At 40.6% G+C, this 21,807-nt stretch overlaps 1 protein-coding gene across 2 annotated transcripts in view; it reads left to right on the top strand.

The window, feature by feature from the left end:
• The first annotated feature begins 2,005 nt into the window (after nucleotides 1-2,005).
• Nucleotides 2,006-21,807, top strand: part of UVRAG (UV radiation resistance associated) — a 327,753-nt gene continuing 307,951 nt past the window's right edge. The window contains exons 1-2 of one of the 2 annotated variants that reach the window (XM_069553158.1): nucleotides 2,145-2,463; nucleotides 4,705-4,781. In XM_069553158.1, coding sequence (XP_069409259.1) covers nucleotides 4,764-4,781 — 18 coding nt within the window. In that variant the 5' untranslated portion in view covers nucleotides 2,145-2,463; nucleotides 4,705-4,763. Of the gene's footprint in view, nucleotides 2,464-4,704; nucleotides 4,782-21,807 lie in introns of both variants that reach the window. The other variant, XM_069553156.1, reaches the window with a different exon arrangement.

Below are 21,807 nucleotides of genomic sequence, written 5' to 3' on the forward strand. Positions count from 1 at the left end.
GTAATGATAGGCAGCATTTACTGAACACGTACTCAGCAGGCTATTTCAGTTTTCTGCCATGTTCCTAGGGGTGAGTGCCAGCTCTCCTAGGGTTTGTGGCATGTAGATGGAAATGTCTGTGAAGGGTTATTTACTTCAGTTCTGTATTTCCGGTATCCAGTAATTTGCCTCATGTAGAGTAAAGGCTAGTGGAAAATCACTCCTGCTCTCTCTACTGAAACATTCTTTCGTCCCTCCCTGCTTGTGAACTCTTACTGGTCCTCCAATACCCAGGTTAAATGTTATCTCACCTGTGAAATCTGAGTGTCTTTTCTGGCTCCCACATTCCCTTCTCAGACCCAACACTAAGTCCTTGATTTGGGGCTTCTGGCTTCTAAAACTGTGAAAGAATAACTTTCTGTCATTTTCAGCTACCCAGTTTGTAGTAATTGGATACATCAGCTTTAGGAAACTAATATAGCTTAGAAACAGACAAATGTCTTCTATGAACTTCCAGCAGATGGTGGAACCTGATGAGATTTGGGATTTCTCAGTTAACTACCGTCTCAACAAACACCTGACTGCATGAACAGGAGACAGTGCGACATATATTAGCCATCTCTGGGATCAGATCCAAAGTGTCTTCAGGCAACATTACCATACATTCTATAGTTGTTAAAAAGGAAAAACAATATGAACATTCCCCCCAAATACCCTTGAAAGATAGCATGCTTATTAAATATTTTTAGTGCAATTTTTATATGCCAGGTCCTGCACTGGGCACTCTGTCTACAGTGGCTTATTTACTCTTCAGAGCAACCTTGTTACTATTTTACAAGTGGAAAAACTAAAATTGAGAAAGGGAACTGGCTTACCTAGGAACATAGAGCTGGAAGAGCCAGGATTCTAAGTTTCTGATTCCTGTTGTGTCTGAGCCTAAAATGCTCCGTTCTTTCTGCTGTATCAGTCAGGGTGTTGGAGAAATTCGCAAAGGAGGTAAAAGGTCATTATTCTGAAGAATGACTCGATATTTATTACAGAAGCAATTCTATAGATGCTATCATCATAATCCAAGGAGGTCTTCACGGAAGAGGTGTCATTTAAATTGTGCCTTCGCTTCAAAAACACATGTCCTGATTCTCTGCGAGGTACTGGGAATCCAGAAATGAATCAGAGAAGGTTCTTTTGCTTGAGAAATTAGCAGTGTGTGTTTGCGGGAAGGATATGTGTGATTGTCCAAGTGTATTAGACTTATTAAAATACAATTGAATGCAATAGAATAATCAGGAATGTGGTAGAGGCAAGTTTTCTAACGCAGGGTCCCAGAGTGAGTCTGAGAAGCCTTTTGGGATCCCAACACAAGATGAAATTTGATGGCTAAATAAGCATTAGTCAGGAGGAGCAAAGTACATAGCAAAGGCCTTCCAGGGAAAGCATAAACAACCCACTCACAGAAGTGAAACAGCATTCTGAGTGCCTGCCTCATCCTACCAGTTAGCGGAGTATGCAGAGGGGCGGGAACTTATGGGTTGGAATTGTTCGTGGGTGGAGCTGGCGGCACTGCCCGACAAGTTTCTGGTCTCAGGGCATCCTGCGTGGTGGCTTTCTGCCGAACCATAAAGTATTCGTTTTCAATCCTCACACGTTGGCGGAAGTCCCTAGGAAAAGATTGTCCAGGGAATGTTCAACTACAGACAGACAGACCATCGCGCCCCAGCTGGCGCCAAATGGGTCCCCGCCCTCCTAGGGAGGCCGGTTACCATGGCAACTAGGTTAGGGCGGAAGTGCCTCCCAAAACTGACTCTCACTAATCAGGTGACTCTCCTGCCTCCTGCACGTGACACTAGAGTCCAGGCGCCGGTCTACCTAGACGGACTCCGCCCCTCTTTTCCTTTACTGACAACTGACGGCGAACTCGAGCAATGGTCCTTGCGGCTCCTCTAGGAGACCCCGCCCTGTGGTAGTGAAAGAGCCAATTAGACTGGGGAAAAAGGAAGCAACGCCCTAGGTTTCACCCCGGTTTGACAGACGCAATTTAGGCCATCCCCGGGTCCCTCCGCCCCCTGTCTATTTCTGCTGGCGACGGACAAATCTTCTGCCCAATAGCGCGTCCTCTTTTTGTCGTTTGGTCCCGCCCCCATGGAAGCTGAACCAATGGGCAAGCCAGGTCTCAGCGGGTGGTGGGGGTTGCACTGCGGTAATATGGCTCTTCCTTAGCCAGCGGTGGTGGCTGGAGGTGGGGTAGAACGGTCCTATCTCTAGGTTGGTCGGTTTCTGGGCTGCAGGGTCTCGGCGGGTCGTGACTCGGCGGTTGTGGCGGATGCCGGAGGAGCGTCGGTCCCGCCGCTTGGCGGCCCCTGGGTCAAGATGAACGCTTCAGCGTCGGTCGGGGGCCCACTCCCCCCGCCGCCCACGGGCCCGGCCGCCGCGCTGCCTCCAGGTTCTGCCGCGCGGGCCCTGCATGTGGAGCTGCCGTCTCAGCAGGTAACCCCGCGGGCTCGCGGCGCTCTGTAGGGGCCGGGAGGAGGCCCATGAGGGATCTCCGTGGGCCGCAGGCTGACCCAGTGCCAGCCGGGAGACCGGGAGAATTGGCTGGGGAGAACTCCGAGGACTGAGGACGGCTGTCCGGAGGTCTTGGGAGGGGAGGGATCCAGGGATGGCCGAATCTCTGGGGGATCTTCGAGTCCCAGGAGACATCCCGTTACAGGAGATGGGTTGGGAAGAGACGGGAAGGGACTCCCCGGGCCCCGCCTCTCCCCCCGTAGGGAGCTGGGGATTCCCTGGCGCAGACCCTCCGCTTTATCCCTCTTGGGAAGGGACCCGGGGAAGCCCTGGTATCCCAGGAGAGATAGGGAAAGCGCTTTTTCATTTTTAACTCATTCACTTGCTGACAAACCGATTGGTGCTCTCTGCTGCGGGAGAAATGAGGTTTCCCGCATTTGCTTTTAATCTCTCCTTATTATGATGTACTCCTATAAACTTCTCAAGAAAAATCCTTTGGGATTTCGGGTTTCCTTCATATTCTTCGACCCCCCAAATAAGGCACTTTAGTAATTTGAAAGGTGCTGCTACATTCGTTCAAAAGAGTGTGGAAGAAAGAACATTTAACGTACAGTACATATTCACGTCTACCCCATCCTTTACCAAGGCGTGCAGAGCTTCTTGGATCCAACTTGGATCCACACTGTAAGCAGATAATAGAGAGAGAACATCGAGTTTGGGCACCTGACAAAACTCTTTGTATCACAGATTTATCTGTAGAGTACGTCTTTCCCCTGCCTTCTTGCTATCCCCCAGGAAGAGACTTTGCAGGAAGTTTTGCATTTAAGAGACTGAAGGAAAGTACCTTTCATTTTCCCCCATCCACAAAGAGGACCTAAGAAAAATAGCCAGTTGTTGAGAGTCTACCGTGTTGGGTTTGTGCCAAGTGCTCAGCTGGCTGGGAGTTGATTCAATCTCCCAACTCTGGGAGGTGGCTATTTTTTATTAGCTCCGTTTTGTAATTCTGGAGACAGAGACTTAAATATGTAAAATCGCCTGGCCAAAGCCTTGCAGTTAGTAATTGGTGAGGCTGGGTTTCAGAATCCAGCCTCTGACTGTAGTCCCTGCACGTGGTTGTTGTGCTGCAGACTTGAGCAATCTTTTCTCCACTGTTTTCACGTGGGACAGAGTACTTTCTTCCACACCCTTCCACCAACTTCCCATCCCTGTCTTAGGAAAGAGTCAGACAGGAGAGAACAGAGGCTGGGGGCAGAGGGTGGACTGGAGATGGGCTGGATTTGAATACAGGGAAGTGTGGGGATGTGGAGGCTGCTAAAGGGAAGAAAGGTGGAGATCCGAGCTACAGCGGTGGCCGTGGAGCTGAGTTGTTTGCAGAAGCAAGGGCTTTTAGTGCGGTGAGACAGAGGATTTAAGATACTGGGAAAGCATGGGCCCTGGTTTTGTGGTGCTGTTGGGAAAGAAGTGTATGGAGAATATGAATATGAGGGTAGTGAAGTTTGGATTGTATTTAACAAGGTTTCTGGGGGAGAGGGAGACTAGCCTCTGGAATGAGCATTAATGTGAATTTTCGTGTGTTGGTGGACTGTGAGAGTGGATAGTGGGAGAGGCAGTGATGGGCGCAGAATTCCTGAAGGAGGAGCCAAGAGAGGTTTAGTTTGGGAGAGCTTTGGGAAACTGTGGGATTTGGAAAGAGAAAGCATCATTTGTTTCAAAGAGCCTGTTCTCTGATAACAGTTCCCAGTTTAATGTTGGGGGAAATAATCCAAACAAACTGTCCATGGAATAAATCCAACTGCATTTGTAAGCATTTGTCGAGTTTTAGGGTTTGTGCCAAGGGATATATAGTGGCTTAAGTGTACGGCTGAATGCTGTATGATCACTGAGGATGGTATTTACAGCTTTCTGGGGTGTCATCCTTCTTGAATTCTTGGAAGGCAGCCTATACAGCAAAAGCACTTTTACTTTTGCTCTTGACATTAATTTTGCTTTCTGGGTCAAAATGCTCAAGATTTTAGGATATAAATATATAACATTTTAAAAAAGTAAACATTTTTGTTAAAGTGTTACGGTATACAGTCAAGTGTACCAGTTATTACTACACAGCTTGATGAATTGTCACAAAACAAAGTTATGTAAGTGCTACCCAGATTAAGAAATACAAAATTATTACCATCCCAGAAGTCCCCCTCACGTCCTCTCCCATGTCTGCCTTTCTCTCCAAAGGAACTACTGTTCTGATGTATAAGAGAAAAGTTTTTGCCTGTTCTTGAAACTGTATATAAATGGAATCACACAAAAAGGTAATATTCTTTTGCTCAATATTGTTTGTGAGAGTCAGAGAATGTGTGTATATGTAAAAACATTTCTTAGTATTATTGTCTTTTTTGCCTATGGCTTTTGCAGAATTTCGAAACTTTAGATAAATTGGAAATCCAGTTAACTTTCTTTTAAATAACACTTTGAAAATTGTGTCATTTTAATAGATTACATGCTATTTGATAAGATGTCAGTATTTTTAAACATAAAAAAGATCCTGTTGATTTAAGATTTTCATGATAAAATTGATTATTTCCAAGCACACATTCAGTGGTTTCTCCCCACTACCCCCAGCCTATTTCTAAGGCAGAGTTTTTCAACCTCAGTACTGTTGACATTTGGGTTAGTTGGTGGGTCTATAAAGTATTTCGTCACTTCCATGGCCTCTACCCGCAGTACACCAGCAGGACCATCTCAGGCCTGACAATCAAAAATTGTCTTTAGATGTTGTCAAATGTCTCATAGGGAGCAAAATTACTTCTGGTTGGAAACTACAGTTCTAGGATATATTTTTGTTTTAGGATAGAGAGTATCCTGGGCTTCCCTTGTGGCTCAGCTGGTAAAGAATCTGCCTGCAATGCGGGAGACTTGGGTTTGATCCCTGGGGTGGGAAGATCCCCTGGAGAAGGGAAAGGCTACCCACTCCAGCATTCTGGCCTAGAGAATTCCATGGACTATACAGAGCATGTGATCCCTGGTGCTGGGAATGATTGAAGGCAGGAGGAGAAGGGGACAACAGAGGATGAGACGATTGGATGGCATCACCGATTCAATCAATGGTCATGAGTTTGAGTAAATTCCACGAGTTGGTGATGGACAGGGAGGCCTGGCGTGCTGCAGTCCGTGGGGTCACAACGAATTGGACACAACTGAGCAACTGAACTGAACTGAGAGTGTATCCCTTCTATTACTTACTGATTTATCTCAACTCAGTCTTCCTTAAGTACCATTGATTCTAGTGGCTGTATTGTTTAAAATATTAGTTACTGTATATTAGTTCCCAAAGTGCTGGACTCCCCCTACCCCCAGTCTGCCTCCAGAAAAAGATTTGTTTTGTTTTGGCTCAAAGAAAGCCCACAAAACTATAAGACCTAACTAATAGTTTTTATTTTAATCTACTTTTCTTTAAAAAAAAAAAAAATCTAGTTAACTCTGCATAAATCCTGAACCTTTATGTGTATGAGTACTAACTGCAGTGCATAATAGCTACTTAATTGTGTCAGATGGGACTGCTACTTAATTTTTCTTCTTTTGCTTCTTTATGATCTTACTTTACCTGTAATTTAAGGATGAACTAGTCATGCATTTTGAAGATTTGTTTTTTTTCTTTTTAATTTTTGGTTGAGGTTTGTAATTAGTGAATATAAGCTCATCTGAAGAATAACTTCCTTCACACCTTAGGTTTAGGCATTTTGAAATAAAAATTGGTGTTTTGTGATAGAGGTATTTATTATGTCCTTAAAAGTTTGAGAGCAGTTTCTTTCCTCTCCAAAGGCTTCCTCCTTTGGGTATAACCTAACTACATTCCTCAGATACTTAGAGCTGGGGAGGCTCTTCAGTGACTGTTCAGGGCTTCCCTGGTGCCTCAGATGGTAAAGAATCCGCTTGAAATGCAGACCACCTGGGTTTGATCCCTGGCTTGGGACGATCCCCTGGAGGAGGTCATGGCAGCCCACGCCAGTTTTCTTGCCTGGAGAATCCCATGGACAGAGGAGCCTGGTGGGCTTCAGTCCATGGGGTCACAAAGAGCTGGACACAACTGAGCGACTAAGCACATACACGTACATAGTGACCCTTGTAGGGTCACTACATACATAAACATTTTGCATATAGGTATAGTCAGTGGCACCCGACTCCAGTACCTTTGCCTGGAAAATCCCATGGACGGAGGAGCCTGGTAGGCTGCAGTCCATGGGGTTGCTAGAGTCTGAGCAACGACTGAGCGACTTCACTTTCACTTTTCACTTTCATGCATTGGAGAAGGAAATGGCAACCCGCTCCAGTGTTCTTGGAGAATCCCAGGGACGGCAAGCCTGGTGGGCTGCCGTCTATGGGGTCGCACAGAGTCGGACACGATTAAAGCAATTTAGCAGCAGCAGCATAGTCCTAACCTAGTTTAATCCCTTCCATTAAAATAACTTCACAATTCATTATTACTTTTCTTAGACAGTTGTCGTAGTCAGTATACCTATATCTACCACATTTTTGTATAATAATGTTTAGTTATGTTTCTTTAGGGGCTTCCCAGGTGGCTCAGTGGTAGAGAATCAGCCTTATAATGCAAGAGATGAGGTTTCGATCCCTGGGTCAGGAAGATCCCCTGGAGAAGGAAATGGCAACTCACTCCAGTATTCTTGCCTGGAGAATCCTATGGACAGAGGAGCCTGGCGGATTATAGTCCTTGGGATCTCAAAGAGTTAGTTGACTGATCTACTAAGTGACTGATGATGTTTGGTTCAGTTCAGTTCAGTTCAGTTCAGTCGCTCAGTTGTGTCCGACTCTTTGCGACCCCATGAATCACAGCACGCCAGGCCTCCCTGTCCATCACCAACTCCCTGAGTTCACTCAGACTCGCGTCCATCAAGTCCGTGATGCCATCCAGCCATCTCATCCTCTGTCGTCCCCTTCTTCTCCTGCCCCCAATCCCTCCCAGCATCAAAGTCTTTTCCAATGAGTCAACTCTTCGCATGAGGTGGCCAAAGTACTGGAGTCTCAGCTTTAGCATCATTCCTTCCAAAGAAATCCCAGGGCTGATCTCCTTCAGAATGGACTGATTGGATCTCCTTGCAGTCCAAGGGACTCTCAAGAGTCTTCTCCAATACCACATTACAAAAGCATCAGTTCTTCGGCGCTCAGCCTTCTTCATAGTCCAACTCTCACATCCATACATGACTACTGGAAAAACCATAGCCTCGACTAGACGGACCTTAGTCGGCAAAGTAATGTCTCTGCTTTTGAATATACTATCTAGGTTGCTCATAACTAACCCCCATTAATAGATTTTTGGTCTGTTTCCAGTTATTCTGTGTTACATTGTTGCAGTGAATATCCATATACAAGTATCTTTGAAATCATCCCGTTGAATATGTATACACACACTTACACATATAAATATGCACATATATACCACCCATATATACATATACACATTTTTGTTATTTAGATTTGCGTTTCTTTAATTATTAATGTTTTAGTAGCTTCATTTATTGTATGCAAATGCTGTGCAAAGTTTTGTTGTTGTTCACTTGCTAAGTCATGTCCAGTTCTTTGTGACCCCATGGACTGCAGCATGCAAGGCTTCCCTGTTCTTCACTTTCTCCTGGAGCTTGCCCAAACTCCTGTCTGTTGAGTCAGTGATGCCATCCAACCATCTCATCCTCTGTTGCCCCCCCTTCTCCTCCTGCCCTCAAAAACAATTGAGGGCAGGAAGAGAAGGGGACAACGAACTCCTTTATCCTTACACAACCCTGTGAGTTTCAATATATTTTTTTAAAATTTTTATTTATTTATTTTTGGCTGTGCTGAGTCTTCATTGCTGCACACAGGCCTTCTCTAGTTGCAGCAAGTGTGGGCTATTCTCTAGTTCTGGTGCACAGACTTCTCATTGCGGTGGCTTCTCTTTTGTGGAGCATTTGGGCTCTAGGGTTCACAGGCTTCCGTCGTTGCGGCACATCGGCTCAGTAGTGGTGCACGGGCTTAGTTGCTCTGAGGCATGTGAAATCATCCTGGACCAGGTAGCCAGTCTGTGTCTCCTGCATTGGCAGGGGGATTCTTAACCACTGGTCAACCAGGGGAGTCTGAGTTTTAATATTTTTGCATAGATCTGTGTAGCATTTTCTTTTGCGACTTGCTCATTTATGTCCCTGGCATTAATTTTTCTAATTACTTACTTTTTCATTCATTTAAAGAGCATTTTTCTTGTCATTTTTTGGAAGGAAGTGGGTATATTAGTGCTGTTATATATTATTATTAGTGCTATTATATATATCAGTGCTTCCTTGAATTTTTAAAAATAGATTTTATTTTTTAGAACAATTTTAGATTTATGGACAAATTGAGGATAGTACAGAAGGTTTCATACCGTATACCCATTTTCCTCTATTCTTAGCATCTTTCATTATTATGGTACATTTGTTACAATTGAAGAACCAGTATTGATATGTTATTATTAACTAAGGCCTTTATTTTATCAAATTTCTGTTATTTAAAAAATTGTGTTGGGATTTCCCTGGCTGAATGTACTTTTCTGGCAGTCCGTTGGTTACAACTTTGCCTTCCAAAGCAGGGTTCCATTCCTGGTTGCAGAGCTAAGATCCAACGTGACTCGAGACCAAGAAACCAAAATATATAACAAAGCAGTGTTGTAACAAATTCAATAAAAGCCTTTACAAATGGTCCACATCAGGACGTAGTGAGGGAAGGAGAGGATGGGACGAAATGAGAGAGTAGCATTGAACCATAGGCATTACCATATGCAAAATTAGATAGCCAGTGGAAACTTGCTGTATGACACAGGGAGCTCAAACCCTGTGCCCTGTGACGGGCATCCTAGAGGGGTAAGATACGGGGAAGGTGGGAGGGAGGCACGAGAGGGAGGGGGCACATGTATACCTATGACTGATTCCTGTAGGTATATGGCAGAAACCCACTCAATATTGTAAAGCAATTATCCTCCAATTAAAAATAAATAAAATTTATAATAAGAAAGTGGTCCACATGAAAAAGATCCCCAAAGGAAATTGTTGTAAGATATACATAATATAAAGTTTTCTGTTGTAATCATTTTCAAGTGTAATCCAGTGGCATTAAGTACATCCTCAATGTTGTGCAAACATCACTACTATCCATTTCTGGAATTTTTCGTCATCTCAGACAGAAACTGTACTCTGAACAACACCCCATTCTTCCTTCCCCCAGCTCCTGGTAAGCTCTGTTCCACTTTCTGTCTCTATGAATTTGCTTACTCTACGTTCTTCATATAAGGGAATTATACAATATTTGCTTTTTTATTTCATTCAGCATAATGTTTTCAACATCATACATGTTGTAGCATGTATCAGAATTTCATTTCCTTTAAGGCTGACTAGTGTTCCATTGTGTTTTAATACTACATTTTGTTTACCCATTCGTCTGTTGATGGATCTTTAGTGTTTACCTAATACACTTTTTCAAGATCTCATCGTGCACACCACATTGTATTTAGTCTCCCCTTGGCTGTAACAGTTCCTCAGACTTCTTTTGATGACCTTGATAGTTTTGAGTACTTCTGAGGTATTTTGTAGGATGCCTTTCTATGGGAATTTGGTGGTTCCCACCCACCCCCACCCCCCCCCCCCGCCATGATTAGATTGAGATTATGGGTTTTGGGGAGAAAGCCTGGATTGGTAAAGTGCCATTTTCATCTTACTGTATCAAATGTACATATTATTAACATGACTTATCCCTACTGATGTTAACCTTTGTCATCACCATTGAGGCTGTTTTTTGTCGGTTTCTCCGCTGTAAGATTACTTTTTTCCACTCGTTCCTCCATGCTGTCCTCCTTGGGAGGAAGTCGCTATATCCAGTACACACTTTAGGAGTGGGAATTGATGCTCCCCCTCCTTGAGGGCAGAGTATCTACATAAATTATTTGGAATTCTTCTGCATGGGAGAGTCCTACCAGTAACCACTTTCTTTTACAGATGAGGAAACTAAAGTCTGGGTAGCTTTCTCAGAGTCACACAGGATGTCACCACAGGGACTTCAGGTTAGGTCTTTGATTCCCACTTACTATAGATACCTATTCTTTGCAGGGTTCTGGTTAAAAACAGAGGCTTGAAGTTATCTCAAGGTTTGAGATAATCATGCTTTGTATTTTATTTCCCACAGCATCTGTACACAGCACTGTGCTGATTACATAATAGGCGCTCAGTATACTTTTTATTTTAAAATTTTATTTGTATATGAATCATTCCTTTGAAGAATTAAAGAAAGGAAGGAAATGGGATTGAAACATATTCAAGAAAAAATGCTAGAAGCACAAAAGTTTGCTAAAAGCAAAAATGCTAGAAGCCTAATTTAGCTGTATATGATATATTTATTTTCCCTTGATGTTTCTGTTTGTTAGCTATCTTTTGTCTGTCTGATTTAATCATCTTTTTATTGTGTGTTCAAAAGATCTTTTTCCTTGACAAGGCCACTGAAGGCAGAAAGCTGTATCTTACTGGGAACATATGCCCTGTGCAATGTTATGTATTTTTATTCCTTCCACAAATATTTGTTGAGCTCCTTCCTTGTGACTCAGAAACAAATATATAGTTGTGTTATATAGCTGTACAAGAAAATAATGGCAATTTTTGAGCTGCTTTGCTTCTTGTAAACAAAACTGTGAGGAAGCTTCAGAAACAAAATACCAGCATCCCCAAATCATTATTTTTATGTGATAAAATGCCATTAGAATTTTAAGGCTTAAATTTTTTTTCTTTTTTTGTAAAAACTTTAATTTTCCTTTGAAAGAAAAAGCTGTGTTCTTATTCAGTGTTAACTTTAAAATTTATCTACTGGGTCACAATTCTTAGCTTTGTGGCAGAAAATTCAGAAGCGAAACTGACTGGAAATAGAGCAAGAGCAGAATTGAAACTAGTAAGCTGGGCCTGAATGAGTAATAAAATTAAGAAAAAAATTAGGTTTTCATAGTTTCCAAATGTATATTTTTGATAATATGTGTATTTTCATCAGTAGACATATCACTACTGGAGGAAAAAGAAATACTTGTCATTTTTAATGTGCTCTAAGGAGTGCAGGTACAAACTAGGGGTGATTTAGAAAAACTAAAGACAGACCGATACTAAGTTAATTAAGTTTAGGCTTTATACCTTTAGGTTTAATGGCATCAGTAATGTCTCAGTGAAAGTTTTTTTAAATGTCTTGTATTTTAGGAGTTGGGTTCTTAGATTATATATGTAGTGGAGCACATGGAGAATGGAAACTTGACATTGGGATTTTTTTCGAAAACATTTGTATTATACCTTTTTGGTTTAATATTACCTGACCTTGTTTTCTGGCTTCCCTGGTGGCTCAGCAGTAAAGAATCTGCCTGCAATGCAGGAGATGTGGGTTTGATCCCTGGTTGGGGAAGATCCTCTGGAGGAGGAAATGGCAACTCACGCCAGTGTCCTTGCCTGGGAAGTCCCATAGACAGGGGAGCCTGGCGGGCTATACAGTCCATGGGGTCATTTGGATACAATTTAGCATCTAAACAACCACTACTTTGTTTTGCATCTTATTTTAAGATCAAAGCATGAATTTAGAATCATAGAATTTTATAGATGCAAAATCTGAAGCCCTCAGAGGTGAACGATTCCCCTGGCCAGAGATTTGGTCCCTCCATTTATTTCCATCCTTAAGGAGTCAGTAAAGAATATTAATTGATTTGAGTGCCCTGCTCTTCCTGTTAGTGGCAGAGACCTGACCAGATCCTGTGACTCCCATGAACAGTTTCACTCTGCTTGGCTTGGTGTTTTGGGACTTTGTTTCTTAAACTTATCTCTGGGCTTTGACACATTATCCCCACAACTTTGGGAATTTCAGGCTAGAAGTGAAATGTGGGAAAGACTGTATTTCAAACTTACTTCGCTTTGCAGGCTGAGGTCTCAGGCTGCATGCATCCTCTTGTCCCCTTTTATAATGGGTATTAGTGAAGCTTTGGAATGTCCCTCTGTGGTTTGAGTGATCATTCTTCCTGTTTTGTCCCTTGGTACTTACCATGCTTATCCTTTTTTGAATATCTCACTTAAGAAGTCTTGATTCTTTACCTCTTCAAGTTTCTAAAACAGCAATCATCTGGTAATCATGGGTTTTCTGTTGTCAGAAATTTTATTTATGCTGACTGTCGTAGACGTCATTTACTAGTTATCAAAAACTGGAGTCAAGTGCATTTATTGGTTGAGAAGCTGAGAAAGCTGAGCATTAGAACCCAGTACCAGAGAAGGCAATGGCACCCCACTCTAGTACTCTTGCCTGGAAAATCCCCTGGACGGAGGAGCTTGGAAGGCTGCAGTCTATGGGGTCGCTGAGGGTCAGACATGACTGAGCGACTTCACTTTCACTTTTCACTTTCATGCCTTGGAGAAGGAAATGGCAACCCACTCCAGTGTTCTTGCCTGGAGAATCCCAGGGACGGGGGAGCCTGGTGGGCTGCCATCTATGGGGTTGCACAGATTCGGACACAACTGAAGTGGCGCAGCAGCAGCAGCAGCAGCAGCAGAACCCAGTACTGATGAACCTGTTTGTTGATCCATTGGCTCTTTTCCCCACCATGGTTGTTAGAATATCTACCAGATGCCCTCAGATGTTTTTGAAAATAATAGGGAAAACAAGGAAGCTGAAGGTGGTGGCTACCTTAGGCTTTTTTCAGTAGCTTCCTGGGTAAGAAAAAGAGAAGATACAAATGAGTAAGAATGAAAATCAGACTTTTATAGTGTGTTTTTTTTCTGGAAAAACTTGGTCCTATTTTAACATGACTGTATTTTTTTAACTGAGGGCTTTACTGGACTACAGGTAATTCATGTGTCCATGTTAGCCTATGTCAAAAGTAAATAATTGCAAGTGCAGAAGTGGAAGAAATTAACTGAGTAATCTGTTTGTTCAACAGATATTTATAAAGTAGCTCCTTTGATTTATGTTAAATATGGGATTAGCAATTTATATATCTTGTTTCCTTCAATCTAATTATGTCTTTCATAATTAGAGGATCTGAAATTTTACCTGTCACAATTCCAGTCTCTTTTTGTATAAGAGCTAATACAGGAAAACTAAACTTAAAAGAAAATACAACATGAAAATAATTGAGGAGTATGAAAAAGCTGTGTTTTAAAATTTTGCCTACCTTAATGAATAACGTCATTGAGAAAACTGGCAGGGCTTTCACCCACTAAAATGTTACTATCAGGGTATAGATGAGAAACAACAACATGAGGAAGACTTTCTAATTTTTCATTTTGAAAATAGATCACAAAGCAACCTAGGCAGGTCAGCTGTGGGGTGCTCATTTGAGGTCTAGGATATTTGACAGGACTGTACTCATTATGGGTTTAAATTGGTCCCATCATGTATGTGATGTAGGTATTTCAGGTTTGTTTTCATGAATGGAGTTTATCCTACATGGAAGGTATTTAAGTAATAAAAATTGTCCTGTTAATAACAGTTGTCCTGGTGCTCTGGAGTGACTGGTTTACATATAATATTCACGTATTTCTACTGGAAGAAATCAATCTAATTATTAGATGGGGACACTAGAGTTGCAGAATTTCTTAATTGTACATTAACTGCATTTTTTCACAAATTTGGATGCTTTGAAACCACCTGAAAATTACTAAAAATTACTGTTCACTATTCTTGTATTTTCAAGAAAAGGTTACCTTATCAATACCCTCTTTAATAAACTAGTAAAATATGCAGTGCATTTTAGATACTATATCAAAAATAAAAATAAATAAGTTGGTACTTAGAAGTAAACATAAAATCTATTACAAAATGGGAAAATTTAATTAGATATTAAATCTCTGCTGTGAACCAAATACTGCATTAGACTCTGGTATACTTCTTTCTTCAGCTTCTCTTATTGTTGGAGAATAGCTCTGAATATGGTTTTACAAATTCTCAAAAGCACATAATTATTTCCTTAATATGGTATGATGGGAAGACTTGTAAGGCTGGTTCTGAGTATAAATAAGGTGTCTTTGGTAAAAGCACATGTTCTGGTCTTTAGTTCTTGACTTCACAGTGAAAAGGTTGGGTTTTCTGTATCTACATATCTTGAACCTCTGTGTGCCTCCATTTCCTCACTTGTCAGTTGCTTTCCTTTTTGTCCCTATCATTTTTATTCCACAAATATTGTGTTCACCTCTGTTCTACACTATCATTTGTTTAACAGACTTTATTTTATTTTTCAGTTTCTACCATGTGTACCACAGTAGTGAAGAATATTGTTTTTTAGAGCCAAATGCTTGGATTCAAATACTGACTCAGATCCTTCCTAGTTGGCAGTCTAGGTGTGTAGTGGTATCATGTTGTTATAGTTTGCATTTTCCTAGTGAAAAATGATGTGAAACCTCTTTCCATGTTTATTTGCTGCCTATGTATCTTACTTAGTAAGGTGTCTGTTAAGGTCTTTGGCCTATTTTTGATTCAGGTTTTTGTGTTTTTATTGTTGAGTTTTACAAGTCTTTGTATATTTTGGGTAACAGTCCTTTGTGAGGTGTGTCTTTTGCATATATTTTCCTCTGTGGCTTGCTTTCTCATCCTTCTGACATTGTTTTTCAGAGAACAGAAGTTTTAAATTTTAATGAAGTATGATTTATCAATTATTTTTTTCATGGAGAGAGTGTTTGGTGTTATATCTGAAAAGTAGTTGCCATTCCCAAGGTCACCTAGATTTCTTCTGTTATCTGCTCTGAATTTTATAGTTTTGCATTTTTACCTTTAAGTGTATGGTCCATTTTGAGTTGGTTTCTATAAAAGGTGTAAGGTTTGTGTCTAGATTCTTTTTTTTTGCGTGAAATCCAGTTATTTCAGCATCATTTGTTGAAAAGACCATCTTTGCTCTGTTGTATGGCCTTTGCTCCTTTGTCAAAGATCAGCTGGCTGTACTTATGTGGTCTCCTTCTGAGCTCTCTATTCTGCTCCTTTGATTTACTTGTTTATTCAGTTTGTCAGTGTTCACAAAAAAAATATCTCACTGGAGTTTTAATAGGGATTGCATTGAATCTATAGACCAAATTGGAAAGAATTGACATCTTGACAATATTTCATCTTCCTATCCATGACTGTATATAGTGTTTCTCAATGTAGTTAGTTGTTCTTTGCTATCATTCATTAGAGTTGTATAGTTTTCCTGTAGATCTCGTTCCTGTTTTGTTAGATTTATACCCAGGTATTTCATTTGGGGCTTCCCTGGTGGCTCAGCTGGTAAAGAATCTGCCTGCAATGTGGGAGACCTGGGTTCGATTCCTGGGTTGGGAAGATCCCCTGGAGAAGGGAGAGGCTACCCACTGCAGTATTCTGACCAGGAGAGTTCCATGGACTGTTATAGTTCATGGGGTCGCAAAGAGTCAGATAGCTTTTATCGATGCGACTGATTTCACTTTGAAGGGGCATTAATGTTAATGATATTATGATTCTAAATGGAAATTCTACTTGTTTGTTGCTGGTATATCCAGGAGTTTTTGGTGGATTTTCTCAGATTTTTCTACACAGATGATCATATCGTCTGTTGAACAAAGACAGTTTTATTTCTTCCTTCTCAATCTCTATACCTTTTATACCTTTTCTGGTCTTACTGCTAGTATAAGCTAGTCCTTTTTTCTTTGCTTTTTTAAACTGTTTTGTTTGGAGAGAATTACAAGCTTATTGAAAAACTGCAAAAGCAAAACTTATACAAGAACACCTTTATACCCTTCACCCAGAGTTATCTATTGTTAACATTCCATTTGCTTTATCATTTACAAGCTCTCTCTTCCTAGGTGTATACAGATATAGATAAGGTTTCTTGGTATGTGAATTATTGGAAGTTACATACTTCATGACCTTAAATACTTCAGTGTATATTTCCTAGAACAGGTATGTTCTCTTTTATATCCAAACTATAGTTTTTAGTTTCAGAAAATTAACATTGATATAATGCTTTTCATCTAATCTGTGGTTCATATTCTGTCAGTTGATCCCATAATGTCCTTAATAGAAAATTTCCTTCACCAGTTCCTTCTCCAGTCTCGAGTCAGATATTCCATAGTTGTTTTATCTCTTCTTTAAGGTGGAACATTTCTACAACTTTTCTTTGTCTCTTTTTAGTGTTGATGCCATAACACAGGTAGACCGCTTCCTCCCTTTGTAAAGTAGACTATTCGTTTTCTGTGTATCTGGTGTTTCCTCATGGTTAGATTCAGCTTATGCATCCTCTCAATTGAAGTTTCACACTTGGTAATGTGTCCTTCATAGGGTATCACTTCTGAGGCATGTGATGTCCATTTGTCCCTTACTGGTGATGTTTATTTTGGACACTTGGTCAAGATATTATCTGATTTCTCAAATGTGGAATTCTGTTTATGTGTGTCTGCCCTTGCAACTAACTAATAAACAAACTGTTGGGGAGACACTTTGAGACCGTGCTTATATCCTGTCACTCCCCATGAGGTTTATCATCCATCGATGGTTTTTGTCTGAGCTAATCTTGGTGCTGTGATTGTGGTGCCATCTACCCTTGGCTGTGTGCTGTGAGGAGGGGAGGAGAGTTTTGAGGAAAGACCAGTGATGAGAAAAGCAGTGGAGTAGAGAGTGGTGAGGAGAAGACTGCTGATGAAGTTTCTAAGTAAGGGAGACTGAGGCCTGAGCTGAGAGGCAGTGTGAGATAGTCATCCTTCATCATTTCTTTATTCCTTCAACAGACATTTACTGAATATCTGTGTAGCTGTGCTTGGGATAAAAAGAAAGTTCTGGTTCTTAAGGAGCGTATGGTCATTGAGGCTACAAAAGGGCCAAGAGTTGTGACAAAATATAAGTCCTTATCTTTTTGTCTTATGTCATGCTGTCTTCTGTTTTTAGTAGCTAATGTCTTTAGAACCATTTTCATAGTATTTTTAGCCACAGTAGTTAGAACCATCTCCCCTACATAACAGGTGAGAGAATCAAGGCCCAGAAAAGAACAGTGAAGAGCTAGAGTTCATGCTCCAGCTATTTTGGCTTTAAATTCAGAGCTTTTCCCACTACCTCACTCTGTTAGCTTCTTGGATTTAAAACATAGTTTTCCAGTTTCATCGTTATCTCTGCCTTCATAAATCTGTATTGCTCAGGCTAGGTGGATAGATTTTGAAGCTACAGGTAAACTGACCACTAAAAGCTGAAGCAGCTGTACGGTGATTGGTGATCATGGTAATATTATTGAACTATCATATGTGACAATACTGTGTCTTTATGCTTTGCAGTTCTTCCATTTACTCTTCAGGGCTTTCCTGGTGGCTCAGACAGTAAAGAATCTGCCTGCAATGCAGGAGACCTAGGTGTGGATCTCTGGGTTGGGAAGATCCCCTGGAGAAGGGAATGGCTTGGGGGGAAGGGAGTGGCTACCCACTCCAGTATTCTTGCTAGGAGAATTCCATGGACAAAGGAGCCTGGCAGGCTACGGTCCATGGGGTTGCAATGACCCAGTGACAAACACTTTCACTTTCTTTTCATTTACTCTTCATTGCAGCTCTATCAGGTAGAAGCTGTTACTAGCTCCATTTTACAGATGAGGTGTCTGAAGGTGAGAGATTAATTACATACCCAAGTGATAGCTCAGTTGGTAAAGAATTCGCCTGCAGTACAGGAGACCTCAGTTCGATTCCCTGGGTCTGGGTTGGGAAGATCCCCTGAAGAAGGGATAGGCTACCCACTCCAGTATTCTTGGGCTTCCCTTGTGGCTCAGCTGGTAAAGAATCCGCCTGCAGTGCAGGAGACCTGGGTTCAATCCCTGGATTGGGAAGATTCCCTGGAGAAGGGAAAGGCTACCCACTCCAGTATTCTGGCCTGGAGAATTCCATGGACTTCAAAGTTGAACACAACTGAGCAACTTTCACTTTGAAGTGAGATAGCAGAGCTGGGAATCAAACCTAAGCTAAGTTTATACCACAACACAAAACCAATGTTTGATAAAATTGAAATAAATAGCTCCAATCTGATTTTGGACAGAAGCACATGCCCTTTGTTTTTCTCGGGTTGATTTAATTGAACTCAGTTTGTGGCTGGTAGTCTCTGGAACTGTTCACCCTAGTGCTTCAGGGTGCTGGCTGTGGCACAGGAGCTAGTCCTCATGTTATAGGTGGCTTAATCTGCCTGTTCATCTATTTTTCTTGGGGCTGAGCATCTATCAAAGTCGTTCCATATTATTTGGTCTTAAAAAAGTCAAAGCTTCTTGGTGTAGATGTGGAAATGGGGCAGAGACCAGGGCTCTTAATCTTACTGAATTTGTGTAGGAGAGGCAGTCAGAGGTATTTGGCCTTTTATTTCATTGTGTAGATCCTGGCACATCATGAGTGCTCAGGAAATGTTCAGATACTTTGGTTTCTTAGGGTACAGTGTATGGGAGAGAATTATAAAGACATGAGGATGTTTGTGAATATTGTGAGTTTATTGAAACAGATTGGGATCGAAGATGGTACTGGAAAGAAGATTTAAGGCCTTCAGATTTACTTAGTAAACTTGATTACAGTGGGAAGACCTTATTAGATAAATGAAGCCTGGGTTAGTTCTGGGGCAAAGAAGAAGGGGTAATGGGAAGAAATAATGGAAATGAAAACATGAAGGTTCTGAGTTAGAATTATGAAGTTAGTTTGCTAATCTTGGTAGATTTTAAACATAGATTCTGCCTGTAATTAGTATGTTAACATTTAATGCATAATAGGTCATTCCTTGGTGGTCCACTGGTTAGGACTCTGTGCTTCTACTGTAGAGGGCATGGGTTCAACCCTTGCTTGGGGAACTAAGATCCGATATACCCGTCACCTTCGCCCCTCCCCCGCCCTCCCTCCCCAAGAAAAAGCATAATAGCGTGTACTTTCTTAAAGAATCATATAGAACTTACAGTTTGTAAGTGAGCTCTTGTTTGCAGAAGAGGAAGTCGATACATGTACAAGAAGGAAGCTGGTTTTTCATAGTATAAGCAATGATAGCTTTAGGAAAATAACTGAAAAGTGTGGAAAAGAAGAAACATATGCCAGAGATATTATGAAGGAAGAATTGATGGGCTGGATCGCTGATCTGAAATGAGAGTTGGGGCATGGGGTATCTGCCTGGCGAGGATGTCTCAGAGGTTTTGAAACAAGGAAGCGCATGCATGGTGCACGTGCACGCATGCACACATAGCCCAGGGGATCAGACCTGGTGCAGACCTTGAATTTGCTGTTCACTAACAGCGTAAACATGGGTGGGCCCCTTCACTTAGGGCCTTAATTTTATTATCTAAAAAATAAATTAAGTGGCTTAGATTAATGCTTAGCAAAACAGACTACCAGGGGAGCTTATTAAAATGTAGTTTCTGATTGAGTCAGGTCCATAGTGGGACCTGAAATTCTGTGTTTCCAAGTTCCCAGGTAATACTGCATAGCAAAGGTTTAGATGACTTTCAGGATCCTTTTCAGTTCTATAATTGTATTTATTTAACATTTTTCTTTGGAGATCTGTTATATTATACGTCTGTGACTTTATTATCTCTATTTAGATAGATAGATTCTAAATCTGTCTCTTTACTTCAGATTAGAAAATGCCTAAATCAAGTTGTCAACTTAACACTAACCACATCCCTTTCTTGACATCTGTATTTCTGTTCATACTTTATATTTGTAAAATACTTTAATGTTTCAGAGAGCTTTTATATCCATAATTTCATTTGATCCTTAAAATAACCCACAGAGGTAAGCATGCAGGAAATGTTTCTAGTTTATGGACAAGGAAATAGGTTCACAGGGACTCAGTGACTTACTCACTAGTAAGTGGTTAGAACCACCCTCAAGTTCAGGATTACTGACTCCCTTAGCACAATGTCACACTGCTTCTGGTAATGGCTGTCATAGATACCCAGGCTTGAGGGTTGGTTGCCATCTCTTTTTTAAAAAAATGTAAATTTAGTTTTATTAAAAAAAAACATAATATAGTCATATGGATTACAACTCAGCAGTATATAAGAGGATACAGTGAAGAGCCTTCATACCACTCTGTGTCCCAAATACCCATTTTCCCTTTGCTTGGACAGCCAGTGTTATCAATTATATTTTATGCTTCTCCTATCATTACGTAATTATATTCTTTTTTCCTGTTAAACACAAGTGATCACTTGTTAAACATAATGTATAAACTGTACTATTTTTAAAAAAACTAATAGTGTATTGTACAGATTGTTACCTATCAGTGCTCAGAAAACTGCCACATAGTTTATTCTTTATGGTCCGATACTGTTCCAATGTAGGATATATATAAACACATCAGTAGTCCCCTACTGATGAACATTTAACTTATTTCCAGTTTTTGCTGGTATTGTATTACATGTATCATATTGTATATCTGCAAGTGTATTTTTAATACAGGTGTGGAGGTAACATATATGCATTTGTAATTGTGCCATCTTTTAGAGGTTTTACCACTTATACTTTTTTCAGGAAAGTGTCTGTTTTGCTGCTGCTTGTGTCTGAATATGTTATCAGACTTTGTGATCTGTGCCAATTTTAGTGTAGTTTTAAGTTGCATTTCTCTTATGAGTGAGGTTGAGAATCTCTTCTTAAGTGCTGTTCGTATTTTCTGTGAATTAATCTGTTAATATTCTTTGTCAGTTTTTCTGTTGGGTTGTTGGGCTTTTTGTTCTATGAACAGTTTTATTTTATTTTTGGCTGTGCCTCATAGCTTGTGGGATCTTAGTTCCCTGACTAGGGATTAAAACCAGGCCCCTGTCAGTGAAAGCAGAGTCTTAACCATTGGACCACCAGGGGATTCCCATATGAACTCTTTATGTTTTAGTGAAATCGTCTTTGTTATAAGAATTGAAATTTTTTTGTTAGGTTGATTTTTTTCTTTGACTTTGCATATGATAGTTTTTGTCATGCATAATTTAAAAACATTTTATGTAGGAAATTTTATTGATTCCCCCCCCCTCTTTTTATAGCTTCAGAGTTTTATGTCATTCTTAGACCTTTGAGGTTATAAAATAATCTTTCTTGGTTCCTTTTGGAACTTTTATTATGCTTTAATTATTTACATTTGAATGTATTTAAGCCATCTGAAATTTGATATATGTACATTTTCTTTTCTTTCCTTCCCTTTCCCTTTACTGATGGCTACTCTGTTGTCCTAGCACTTTTATTGATTCGTTCTTATTTCTCTAGGGATCCTTTAACGCCTTTATTTCTTTTAACAATCTTCTGTTTGTCCTCAACCATATCCGTTATTTAATTAGTATCCCCATTAAGCCCAATTTTGTCTTTGTGCTCCTACATAGTCTTATCC

The sequence above is a fragment of the Ovis canadensis genome, chromosome 15, assembly GCF_042477335.2.
Source record: "Ovis canadensis isolate MfBH-ARS-UI-01 breed Bighorn chromosome 15, ARS-UI_OviCan_v2, whole genome shotgun sequence".
Taxonomy (NCBI): domain Eukaryota; kingdom Metazoa; phylum Chordata; class Mammalia; order Artiodactyla; family Bovidae; genus Ovis; species Ovis canadensis.